This window comes from Aegilops tauschii, chromosome 6 (assembly GCF_002575655.3).
Source record: "Aegilops tauschii subsp. strangulata cultivar AL8/78 chromosome 6, Aet v6.0, whole genome shotgun sequence".
NCBI classification, from domain to species: domain Eukaryota; kingdom Viridiplantae; phylum Streptophyta; class Magnoliopsida; order Poales; family Poaceae; genus Aegilops; species Aegilops tauschii.
Window position 1 is genome coordinate 332,249,004 of NC_053040.3, and position 13,161 is coordinate 332,262,164.

At 48.7% G+C, this 13,161-nt stretch overlaps 1 protein-coding gene across 1 annotated transcript; it reads right to left on the reverse strand.

The window, feature by feature from the left end:
* Window positions 1-7,767: 7,767 nt before the first annotated feature.
* LOC109775545 (GEM-like protein 4) lies at window positions 7,768-8,891 on the reverse strand. The gene is made up of 2 exons (XM_020334280.4): window positions 8,537-8,891; window positions 7,768-8,435 (listed from the first exon to the last, which is right to left on the reverse strand). Exons 1-2 carry the CDS (start codon window positions 8,772-8,774, stop codon window positions 7,984-7,986), a joined length of 690 nt encoding a protein of 229 aa, XP_020189869.1. The 5' UTR covers window positions 8,775-8,891; the 3' UTR covers window positions 7,768-7,983.
* Window positions 8,892-13,161: the final 4,270 nt, after the last annotated feature.

A 13,161-nucleotide genomic window follows, 5' to 3' on the forward strand; every position in this document is an offset into this window, starting at 1 on the left:
TAGAATTGTTTGCTAGTATGTTTGCTTATATGAATGCTATGTTTGACTATATAGATTTTCAACGGAGTGACGAATAGTTCTACCAAGTCATTATTCTGAGAGCTTTGTTATCTTCATCAAGTAATACCAGGCAAGTTCACTTTGACCATGTTTTTCATACCTATGTTTTTATTGCATTTAGTGTCATCTTTGCAACAGTCCCTCCAGTAGTGATATTGAATTCTTGTAGTTGAGTAGTATGCATGAGGTAGGAACCTATCACCATGTTACCAAGCCTGGGACGTTATTTATTTTAATGCTACGCTATAGTAGACGGGGTTTGGTATGAGTGCACGAGAGTGGTGTGAAGAAGGACTCTACGTCAATGACGACAACTCCATGATGGCATATGCGAGGACTGCATCTTCAAGGCCTCAAGACTTCAAGACTCGAGACAAGAATTCAATACACACTACTGGGTGAAGGACGGTTGACGGGCACCCTGGAGAAACCAGTGGATGGCCGGGATGCATGGAGAAGCGCCATGACATCTTGCGGAAAGCTTCACCCAGACTCAAAGAGACGGAAGAATACTTCATGCCCGGAAGCTTACCTGTGCAACCGCAAGTCACTATGGGCTCTGGCTTGGTTGACCTTAGTTGTGACTCTGGCTGGGACGGTGCTAGCAGATGTAGAACTACGGTAGGATTGGATGAGCACCGGACAGTGGTCAGAGGAACTCTTTGGAAGACCATGTTTCGGTCATCTTGTTCTCAAACACCCTGAAGTGCGAGAACGTAAAAAGAGGGATCGAATCTTGCGGGTAAAGTGTACAAACCTCTGCAGAGGGTTAAAACCTAATCGATTAGCCGTGTCCCCGGTTACGGACAACTTGAGCCTCTGGACTTGGATCTATCTCGGAACTCTCAACACCGGACTGATAATATAATTGTGGGCAACTTATGATGATTTGGGCCATGAGACATCGGTTGGCGGAACTATGTCATGATAGGAAACTCCGTAGTATAGACTCCAGTATTTCTTTGATGTAGGGAAAATAAAACCAGCTTTTATGCAAAACAAAACTCAGATACAGAGCCACAAAGCCATATTGCATATAGTATATTTTATCATCTGTTTTCTTACAGTGATCTTGCCGGTACATTCAATGTACTGACCTACACGGCTGCAACGTATCATGTTGCAGGATTTTCTTCGACGAGTAAGAGTTACGATACAGGGTTACGGTCTACACTCAACTTGCCGATGGCGTTGATGGGACTCCACCCCCGTTTAATTGTTTCCGCTGAGTATTATGAGGTATATATCAGTTTTACATTATTTATACATGTGATTGCACTTTGATATATACATTGATGTACTGTGTGTGCCAGCATACTGATCCAGGGATGGCACAAATACACAGAGACTTGACCGTCTGAGGTCGGGTCGCTACAGACCGTGAAGGGATTGACAACCCCTTTATTGCGTTGGTTGCGAGGATTTATTTGTTTGTGTAGGTGTGAGGGACTCGTGCATGGCCTCCTACTGGATTGATACCTTGGTTCTCAAAAACTGAGGGAAATACTTACGCTACTTTGCTGCATCACCCTTTCCTCTTCAAGGGAAAACCAACACAGTGCTCAAGAGGTAGCAGCCGCCGGCCTAGGGGGCGCACCATGGGGGGAAACCGAATAGGACTCCAAGTCCTATTCGGCCCCCCTTTCCTTTCTTACGGAGGGGGAAAGGGGAAGGGAGAGGGAAGAGGAGAAGGGAAGGGGGCGCGCCCCCTCCCCTAGTCCAATTCGGACTCCCCATGGGAGGGGGCGCGGCCACCCCTTGTGGGCTGCCTCCCCTCTCCCCTATGGCCCATGTAGGCCCATTACTTCCCCCCCCCCCCCCGGGGGGGGGGGGGGGTTCCGTAACCTCCCGGTACTCCGAAAAATACCCGAACCATTCCGGTGATATATCAATCTTTACCTCTCGACCATTTCGAGACTCCTCGTCATGTCCGTGATCTCATCCGGGACTCCGAACAATCTTCGGTCACCAAAACACATAACTCATAATACAAATCGTCATCGAACGTTAAGCGTGCGGACCCTACGGGTTCGAGAACTATGTAGACATGACCGAGACACATCTCCGATCAATAACCAACAGCGGAACTGGATGCTCATATTGGTTCCTACATATTCTACGAAGATCTTTATCGGTGAAACCGCAATGACAACATATGTTATTCCCTTTGTCATCGGTATGTTACTTGCCCGAGATTCGATCATCGGTATCTTCATACCTAGTTCAATCTCGTTACCGGCAAGTCTCTTTACCCGTTCCGTAATGCATCATCCTGTAACTAACTCATTAGTCACATTCCTTGCAAGGCTTATAGTGATGTGCATTACCGAGAGGGCGCAGAGATACCTCTCCGATACTTGGAGTAACAAATCCTAATCTCGATCTATGCCAACCCAACAAACACCTTCGGAGACACCTGTAGAGCATCTTTATAACCACCCAGTTACGTTGTGACGTTTGATAGCACACAAGGTGTTCCTCCGGTATTCGGGAGTTGCATAATCTCATAGTCAGAGGAATATGTATAAGTCATGAAGAAAGCAATAGAAATAAAACTTAATGATCATTATGCTAAGCTAAGGAATGGGTCTTGTCCATCACATCATTCTCCTAATGATGTGATCCCGTTCATCAAATGACAACACATGTCTATGGTCAGAAAACTTAACCATCTTTGATTAACGAGCTAGTCAAGTAGAGGCATACTAGGGACACTTTGTTTTGTCTATGTATTCACACATGTATCAAGTTTCCGATTAATAAAATTCTATCATGAATAATAAACATTTATCATGATATAATGAAATATAAATAACAACTTTATTATTGCCTCTAGGGCATATTTCCTTCACCTACTCCGCCAAGAAATCCTTCTAGTACCACCTCATTTGTCCAGTTTTCATCAAGGGGAAGACAATTGTACTGACCACTTGACTAACTCTTCTAACCGTGAAAATGAGATTTGTGATGACGCAGGCTCGAATGGTGAAGAAAATGACCAAAGCGGCCCATATTTCATGCGTCCCCTGCAACATGACAGGGCTACTCCCGAATATGCCCCAGGATCGGCAGTGTCAGCTCAAGCGCGATCCGCCCCGGTATCGGAGCACCGCAGCACCGAATCCACGCCAAGAGCGGCTACTCGCCAACCCCCACCTGCCACGTCCACGCCTGGGGGCCCGTCATCCATGTGTCCGTCGCCACAAGGGGACCGGCTGACCATGCGGTTTGGCCTGGACCCACAGGTCTACGTCAGGAGGACGGTGCACCAGCCCACTGCAGGCGTGAGATCCCAGCCTGATCCCTCTAGCCCGACTGGATTTTCTGCGCCATCCACTGAGGCTTCATCCACATATATGGCTACAGAAGATGTGACAGCAGCAATCTCGGGATTGCCTGGATCCTCTGTCCAGGAGCAGCCCATGGGATTTTCTGCGCCTGCTCCTCGATCATCTACAACCGTGCAGCAACATACTACACGACCACGTACAAGACTTCGAACAGGGGTATTCAACCTGTAAATTATAAAGTTAAATTTGGCTTGGCGTGTTCAACAGGAGAACCTAGTACTTTTCAAGAAGCAAGTGTGGATCCCAAGTGGAGAAAAGCTATGGAGGAAGAGTTCCAGGCACTTAAGAAAAATAAGACGTGGCACCTAGTTCCTTCACATCGACATAAAAATTTAATTTACTGCAAATGGGTGTTCAGGATAAATAGAAAGTCAGATGGTACAATAGATCGTTATAAGGCTAGACTTGTTGTTAAAGGATTCAAACAGAGGTATGGCATAGATTATGAGGATACATTCAGTCATATTGTTAAAGCTGCCAGTATTCGTCTTGTTTTGTCTATTGCCGTATCCAGAGGCTGGAGCCTCAGATAGCTAGATGTGCAGAATGCGTTTCTTCATGGTATTCTGGAAGAGGAAGTGTACATGAAAACCTCCTGGGTTTGAAGATAAGAATAAACCTTTTCATGTGTGCAAGCTTGATAAATCTCTTTATGGGTTGAAGCAACCCCCTAGAGCATGGTACTCATGTCTGAGTTCAAAGTTGCAAACACTTGGTTTTGTTCCTTCTAAATTTGAGACATCACTGTTTATTTACAAAAAGTTAAAAACATCCATATTTTTACTTATATATTTGATGATATAATTGTCACAAGCTCATCAAATGAGGCAGTAACTGCATTATTAAGCGATTTGAATTCGGAATTTGCCCTCAAGGATCTAGGTGACCTGCATTACTTCCTTGGTATTGAAGTCAAGAAAAACATGGAAGGTGGTCTTCATCTTTCCCAAGAAAAATATGCAACTAATCTTTTGAATAGAGTTGGATTGTTGGGTTGTAAACCATCACCAACACCATTGTCCAGTTCAAAGAAACCCTCTCTTGCTGAAGGAGAACTCTTGAGTCAAGAGGATGGTACTAAGTATAGAAGTTTTGTGGGTGCATTTCAGTATTTGACTCTCACCAGGACTGATATTTCCTTTGCTGTAAATAAGGTTTGTCAGTTTTTGCATGCACCAACTATAGCTCATTAGACTGCTGCCAAACGTATACTGAGATATGTGAAAAATACTTTGAGTATTGGCCTAATATTTAGCAAGTCATCATCCACACTTGTTAGTGCATTTTCTGACTCTGACTGGGCAGGTTGCATAGATGATAGAAGATCAATAGGTGGCTTTGTAGTCTTCTTTGGACCTAATTTGATCTCATGGTATGCAAAGAAACATGCCACAGTTTCCAGGTCAAGTACTGAGGCAGAATACAAAGCATTGGCAAATGCAACAGCAGAGATTATATGGGTGAAGTCCATTCTTAAGGAACTTGGCATATGTCACACACCAACCCCATGTCTTTGGTGTGACAATCTTGGCGCTACATACCTATCTGCTAATCCTATCTTTCATGCAAGAACCAAACACATAGAGATTGACTATCATTTTGTGAGGGAAAGAGTTGCTAATAAGGAGTTGCAGATTCGGTTTGTTCATTCAAAGGATCAAGTTGCAGATGGTTTTACAAAAGCCTTGGCTACACGAGCATTTGAGGAATTCAAGCGTAATCTTAACTTGGGAAGTTCAGATTAAGGGAGGGTGTTAGAGATATATTATGGCGGCTGTTATGGTGCATGGCTTGGGTTACACGCCCTGGTAGATATAGGATCCTTTATTGTTATGCTGTTACTATGTCTTTATCTCCCTCATGTAACATCTCTCTCTCTCTCTCTCTCTCTCTCGGTTAGGAGTCCTACTAAATGCATCTTGTAACTCTCACGATCAGATCAATATAAACTCATGCGGGCTCCCTTGTTGGGAGTTGAGACGCTTTATCCATCTTGACAAACTCGACTGCACTGCAGGAGATTTCCAAACTCTTCAACTCGAAGCAATATGTTTTGTATAGGTTTTGAGCATCACTTTGAAAATACGATTATGTATCACCTAGACCCCCTTGAACAGTATGGTGTTTCCTATGACTCAAAATAAGAAGAAAGAAACTACGAAAACATAAGTCTTCAAGCTTGCAATTCTTCACTTCAATTTCTTCAAAGGACGCACCAAATTCTTCACTTGAAAAAAATACATTTTTAGGGGTTGTCTTTCGTCGGTTCAACCAAATCTTTAGGTACTATAACTCCTGTGTACACCCACAAACACATTGCGCCCTTAATCCATTTGTCTTCAATACTCCAACACCACTAAGGGAGCACTAGATGCACTTACATATAGATGTTGGTCCGCTAGAGTATCTAGTCTGTTAGAAATGACAAAATTTTCCTCAAAGCTCCTGCTCACATGAATGGATGGACTTTCCATCTAAAAGAAGGGCTTACAATTGCTGAGATTAGAACCAAGCCCGCAAAAGCACTAAGATAGAGTCCTGGACTGAACAATACCTTTAATTTTTCTATGATGTTTCCTAGAACTAGCATACGTTGATCTTTGGGTGTACTTTTCACATTGTTTGCACAATTTTATATTAATGAAAAATTACCATAGAACGACTGTTCTACGGTTTTCGGGTCAGAAAAATAGCTAGGGTCCATACACCCTAGTAAACCACCAAGTAGGTCTGCCAGCGAAGCTAACCCGAGATGTGACCGCATAGCATGTGATATGGGAATTGGATAACATCACCCTAGAGGACTTCCAAGCAAGGATGATGCCACCACAAGTGTCACCGCGGAAAGATGATAGAACTCATCAAACATGAGGCCAACACATTGCTTGACGATATGGAGCGAAGGGTTTTGCTAAAATAGCTAAATCTATGTGCACGTCCAACCACGCGGAGCTCCATTCCCACGACACGGATACACTACACTAGTCTATGGCCGGCCACAATGGATCCCTTTGTCTTCCCCATGTCCTACAGTCTGCTCGTCAGACTGCCGTGAGCCCCGAAGGTATATCCTTCAGCATAAAGGGCGGCTCCGCTTCCCCATGTTTGGCAACACCGGTCATCGAAGTGGAACCGCTGCGATGTGCTTCAGCAGGAGGGGAAGAAGACGATGGCCTGCGACCGGGCAAAACACCGGCTATGTATGCCGGCGTCGCCTCGGCGGTGGCCTTCATGGGATCCAAGCGGTGGCGGCCTCCCGTGTTCTACTTCTCCTTGATGACCTCGGCGGACGCGCGCGTGCTGGACGCCGCGTCACCGACCTCTACCAGCAGGGAGCGGTCGCGCGCGATTACCGCAGATGGCGCGGTCGCAGGCACGGGAGGAGCGGTGCGACACAACGTCATCCATGGCAGTCACGATGTCTGTGCCGCCGTGGTCCACTGCGTGCCGGCCTGGAGCAACATGCCACTCCTTGACGAGCTGGCTTGGAGCGGCGAGTTGCTGAACGACGTGTTGACTTGGAGCTTCTGCCTCCGTGAGCTGGCCTGTAGCCGCCTAGACCGTTGACAGAGGTGGAGCAGAGAGTTTTCTGGCTCGCATCTGGCGGGCTCGATGGGCCACCCAAGCAGCTTGTATGTCGGAGAACTCGGCTTCCTGCTCGCCGGATGCCATGGAGCTTGTGGAGAAAAAAGGTGCGCATGCAAGGAGGAGATGGGAGCGGAGTGTGGTGTGCTTTTGGCCCGGCATGTGGAATCGTTTAAATAGCGGGGGGGGGGGGGGGGGGAGGTGGGGTGCGAAGCCTACCGGCGTTGTGCTTAATAACGGGCGGCTCGCGAACGGACATGTGGCCGGTGTAGGTTTCTCGACATACGTGTGGGTTTTAATGGAGGAAGGCGGGCAGTCTGTGCCTGTTTGAATACGGTGAGGAGGCGTGTTTAGCCGGACGAGCAGTGGGCGGGCGCCACTTCAATGTCGGCAGTGGGAGGTCGTGTCCGTCAGCGCCACCACCTGTCCGGTCAAATCGCGGGCATCAATGCTGGCTTCCACGGTTCGGACTTATGCGGACGGTTTGAGAGTCATCATTGGAGATGCCCTTAATGAGACAAGAGGGTGTTTAAACCTGAAATTTAATCTTTTATAAGCCGAGCGGGTATAATCACCATCATAACCATCCGACCATAAGTTGGATCTCATTTTCCCGCTATGTAGAATTCACGTATACTTGGTATAATAGTATTTCTCATTTTACCAAGGCATACAGTATGTCTTTTGTATAATGGTATTTATGTGTTCAAGTACATAATTCAACTGTATCATTTCCAAAAATTTAAGGCATATGCAGAGCAATCAGTTCTCGTCATTTTTACCAAGAAAATAAATAGTTTTCATTCAGACCAAGTTCCTCGGTCCTACAAACAGAAATTGCAATAGGCACATCTGTAAATTCCAATCGGATCGGAACATGCTCTCATCAAAAAATGGTGGAGCAGAGGTTCTCGGCTGCACGCGCTCCAACAAGACGTTGCGGCAGGAAGCCCACAGATCTTCTTCACTTTTAGCTATGCTATTGCCATCACAGCTGGGACGAGATGACCTGCTGCATGTACTTGCAGCACCTCTGGTAGCTGACGAAGCCCATGAACCAGAACTCGAACCCGTCCACGGTGGCCATGTGTATGTACTTCTGCTCCGGGTTGTCGGCGTTCTCGCTCGGCTGCACCCTCTTGATCCTCCCCAGCGGCACCACCACCTTGTACGGCACCCGAGCGACGTCGCCGGCGAGCGAGGTGACGGTGAGGGAGCGGTCGCTGCGGAAGGCGATCTTCCTGGTGGAGACGAAGAGCATCCCGGCGATGGGCCCGCTGGTGGTGTAGAGGTAGCACTGCAGCGCCTTCACCAGCCGCTCGCCCTTCTCGGCCGAGAAGGCCTGCCGGAACACCCGCTCCACGCCGCCGGCCTGCAGGATCCTCGCGCCCAGGCTGAGCTTCCCCTTCACCGTCTCCGACAGCTTCGGCCCCAAGGTCACTGCACGCACGAACAGGAACGCCACATACTCGTCAGCACACTGCCCGATTTCCATTTGGAATGTACGTAATCGAGTTTCGGATTTCCGAACGCCGACTCACCGTGGTCCCTGAAGCCCTGAGCCCGTCTGCCCAGCTTGTTCACCCAATGGATCACCTGACCCTTGCTACTGTGTTTGTAGCCGAAGGACGCGTAGGGGCTCGGGTGGGTCAACGAGACGGCGAGGCGATCGCCCTCCTTCTTAGCCGCCCCGGCGCCCCTGGTGGTCGCCTCCTCTAAGGCGTACGCCTTGGAGGTCACAGGCACTCCGATCACATGGCCGCAGCTCGACTTCCTCATGGTCAATTCTCTCTGTGCGTGCGTGTGAGAGAGGGAGGAGAGGGAGAGAGGGGGAGGGGTAGACTGAGCGGCAGAGGCCCGTTTTATAGGGTGCGGGGGGTGATGAAATCTGGAGCGAAAGTCTCGCAGGGGATTCGCGTCGAGTCAGCACCGGCTCATCGGCGCCGGAAAAGCAGAGGTTCACGTTCGCCAAAAGGGGCGGGCGGGCTTTAACGTGGGGCTGTGTCATCCGCCCCGATCGTGCGCGCGCCAGGGTAGGGGAGGGGAGGGGAGGAGTCACGTACGCGGTCGATCGGGCGGCCAACCGCCGGGGATGGAGGCCTTGCTTTGCTTCGATGTCGATCGATGGTGATTTATTTGTCTACGTCGGCCGCGGGGAGGCCACTTTGGAAGACGAAGGGCAGCCCATGTGCGCACAATCTTGGCGCCGGGTTACAGGAAAAGATATATGTGGGGCGGAAAGGAGCTAGGCCCAGGGATCTTAGTATATGCAGATATGGATAATCTATGCTCAGGACTGGTACCTACCGGACCGGTAGCCAACTTTCCTTGGGAACGAACATTTTGGTTGGTTTCGGAACCTAGAAGAAGCTACTAGTGGTACTCAGGAACAGAGCAACAGGCTTTCAGCTACGGATGCATGCATGTCATGATCCAATAGAAATGTGTGCAGTGCAGGCTGAGTGTAGAAATCGTCCGGGTATCTGCCTTGGGAGAATGCCATAGGGAAACCAACATTCGGAGAAATCGATGAAAACCACGCGAAAACAAAGTTTTGAAGTTCTGAAAAATCTCAAAACAAACACACGAGATGTTAAGAGCGTGGTATTCTATTGCCATGAAATTTAAAGTTCAAACACATTAGGGGATGTGAGCTATGTAAAAAAACAAATTCAAGCTAATTTGTTTTTTCATAGCTCGCAACAGCTATGGCGGTCTAGCCGGCCATGGAATGGACGCACAACTCCTCCTTGGGCTACAATGCAGGATGGCGTGAGAGGAATCTGTCCGGACATGGAGGTAAGCTCCCTCGTTGGTTTTCACATAGAGGCGCGGGATCCCCTCCCAGCCGCTGACGGTGCCTTGGGTGGGAAGGCCCGCCCATGCAAGGGCTTGTTTTCGTTCTCCTTCAACGATGAGCGTGGCCATGGCCGGTGACCATTGTGTGGCTTCTACAACGTCGTTCCTTGCTGACAGGGCCAGTCTGCGGTCCGCCGATCCGCCATCAGGTGGGTGCAATGCAACGGGAATCCGAGGCGTTGGTGGCGGTGGACAGCGGGGGTGGCTTGCTACGCATCAGCGCCCTGTTTTCTGACATGTTAGGTGGCTTCTTCGGTTCTGGGGTGCCGGGTATGGTGGATGCCCTTGCGGCGGGTGCTACCGTGTAGGTGCTCTTGGCCTGTCTTGGCTATGTAGGTGGCGAGACAACCCATTTGGTTGGCACCCGCGTGTGTGAGGTGGCGTCAAGGCTACTCCTTGCACATTTTTGGGCGTTTGTCTTCTTCCCTAACCGTCCAACTCGGTGATGCTATTGGGCCCTGAGGCTCCGGATGAAAACATGTGGTTCAACTTGTTGGACCAGTCGATGGCGGCTCTACAGTGTCATTCCCTCTTTGGAGGCTTCGTCTTGTGAGCAAGGTCCCTACTTGCTGGTGATCGGGGTGTGGTTGTGGACTATAGCTTCTTCTCTTCACGTTGATGGGTCCGTGGTCGCGACGATGATGCTCTCATAGTGTGCTAGTTCTACAAGGAGTTGTGTTTGGAGGCCTCACCTCAGGATCTCGTCATCCGTTTTTGACCAGGCTCTGGGGTGAGTGTCTTCATCGTCCGACAGTGCAGTGCCCTTCGATCCGGTGCGAAGGTCGAAGGGGCTCCTTTTGGTGATGGAGCTGGTTGGTGCGGTGGTGTTTGACTTCCGGCTGTTGGTTATGGCATGGCCTCCTCAGACGGCTAGTCTCCCTCTCATTTTGGCTCTGTTCTCTACTCCGGTTACCTGATTGCGGATGATGGCTTCGAGGATTCCAAGAGTTGCTCTAAACTTTGATTTGTTGTTTTGCTTAGGGTTTTGTGGGTTTTGTCATTTCCTTTGTGTGTGTGCAATGTGGTGTCATGTTGTGTGTTGGTTGTAATGTTCCGTTGTTACTTTATCTATAAAGCGGAGCGGAAGCTTTTTTCGATTATAAATAAATTTTGAGTTAAATTAAGTAATTAACCAAGTCTTCCACTTCCGAACCAAATTAAGTAATTAATCAAGTGGAATTGGGGTCTTTTAAGATGGTTACCTGAACAAATGCCACTAGCTATTCCCAAATATGTCATTGCAACTTTCAAACTTTAAAAATAACTGATTTGAAAATCCGACATGGCTCGGATCCTGCGACAAAACGAATCCAACGGGAGATAGGGCGTTCGCTGGAACAACCCCTGGCTGACGTTCGCCGACTAAGATTTCCGCTTAAAAATATCAGAGGTCGGAGATGGAGAGCGACCCCACGGGCGATGCGGAAGAAGGACGATCCAGCGTGTAAAACATGGACCTTTCCAGCGAAAAAATCTCGGGCATTACGGGGGCGCAAGTGCACGCGCAGCATATCATGCCGGACTGGTCTCAACTTTTCACCAGGATCCCACATCCAGTTTCCCTCCCAGCCCAAGTTTCCGGTCGCCGTCGCAGCCATATCCATCTTCGCTTCTGCCACGGCCAGACGAGAAGTCGCCGCGTCCGCGTCGCGTCCTGCGCGGCACCGAGTCAGCACGGCTACGTGCTCGTCTCCGTGTCCCATACAGACGCATCACGCGAAATCCAGGCCCGGTCGATTTACCACCGCCGTCTCCGTCCGCAGTTACACCGGCAGGCCATGTTGTGGCATCGATCGATCTGAGGCGCAGTGTGGCTAAGGTTGGGATCGCTATGCTTTTGTCGGAATATCCGGAATGGTACCAATTTCTATCCAACAATGCTGTCCTTTCAGCCAAAAGGGATGAATAATTAGTTAGGAACCAAGTGGCGTCTCCCTTCCAGACTGTCCAGGGGTAGCACTTATGACACTACGGAATCACACGGCGCAACTTGCTCTAAACATTTCCCTCCAGATTGAAGCAAAGGGGCCTTTTCTGACAGCACAACTAATGTTTTCTACAAACTGAAGCGAACCTACTTTTTTTCAAGTACACGCTTAAATATTCAGCACTAGAAATACTCTACAAGCTGCCAGCTACGTCGTTCATTCCCCCTCCTCTTCCTCCACTTCCGCCACTATTAGTGTTTGCATCACTAACACAAGTTGTTCTAAAACATCTCTCTGATTTGATGCAAATAAACGTTTTCCAACAATACAACTGAACACCCCTTTCCCCCCTCAAAAAAAAAACCTGAACACCCCAACCCCCCCCCCCCCCCCCCCCACACACAAAGCATAATATAAGAGCGTTTTGACGGTGTAGCGTCAAAAACACTTTTATATTATAGGACGGGGGACTATGGTTTAAGATCAAATATTCAACACTAAGAACTCCCCCCCCCCTCTCTCATGCACACGCGCGCGCCGCTTTGGTAAGGTGACTCGGGTGGCGACAAACCCTAGCCTACATGCCCACTCCAATGCTCTCCTCTTCTTCCTTCCTTTCACATTTGTTCGAGGATGTTACCGGACGAAGCCCCCACTCGAACGATGGTTGCAAGGTTGCTCGTAGTGATAGTGAGCGGTGCACCTGTGCTTTGGTCAGTAGGTGTGCATGGGTCAATTTGCGGTGTCTGTTGGGTGGGGCTACAATGGAGGCTTGACACATGATGGTGTGGGTTTCTTCGTGCTCGCTTTCACAAGGATGTAGGACTGAGGTGTGTTTGGGGATTTAGGAGTGTTGACTTCAACTATCGGGTCTTTGAGCAAGCGACGTGTGTTGTTGAGCACCCGAAGACAGATGGATTTGGGATGGATCTAGTTTTGGGTTCGTCAATGACCAAGATGGTGATGAACAGGCGAACACGGGTGGCTCGTTAGGGGTGTGGGTGGTGTCCTCGGTCCAAGGTCCTTGAGTGGATTATTGTAATCGATGATAAGAAATTAAGGGACAGATATGTTTGCCATATGCAAAAACATATTTTTGTATCACGCCTTCCGATCCGGTTAACGAGCATAGGTGCCCCCTCCCCTTAAAGAAAGAAAAGGAAGAAAATAGGTGGCTACTCGCGTCTATTTGTTTTTGTTGTACTATGAAATCAATTCGAGTCTTAGACAAGTTGCATCGTTAAGAGGGGACATCGAAAGCGGAAGAGAGATGATCAATGTGCATTCATATTCTCATGTCACCCCAAAGCCAAAGTCTAAACCCATATTGCCATTTTTTTGTTATATTCTGAGGTTGCTCTCTAAGGGGAGGTTGGAGT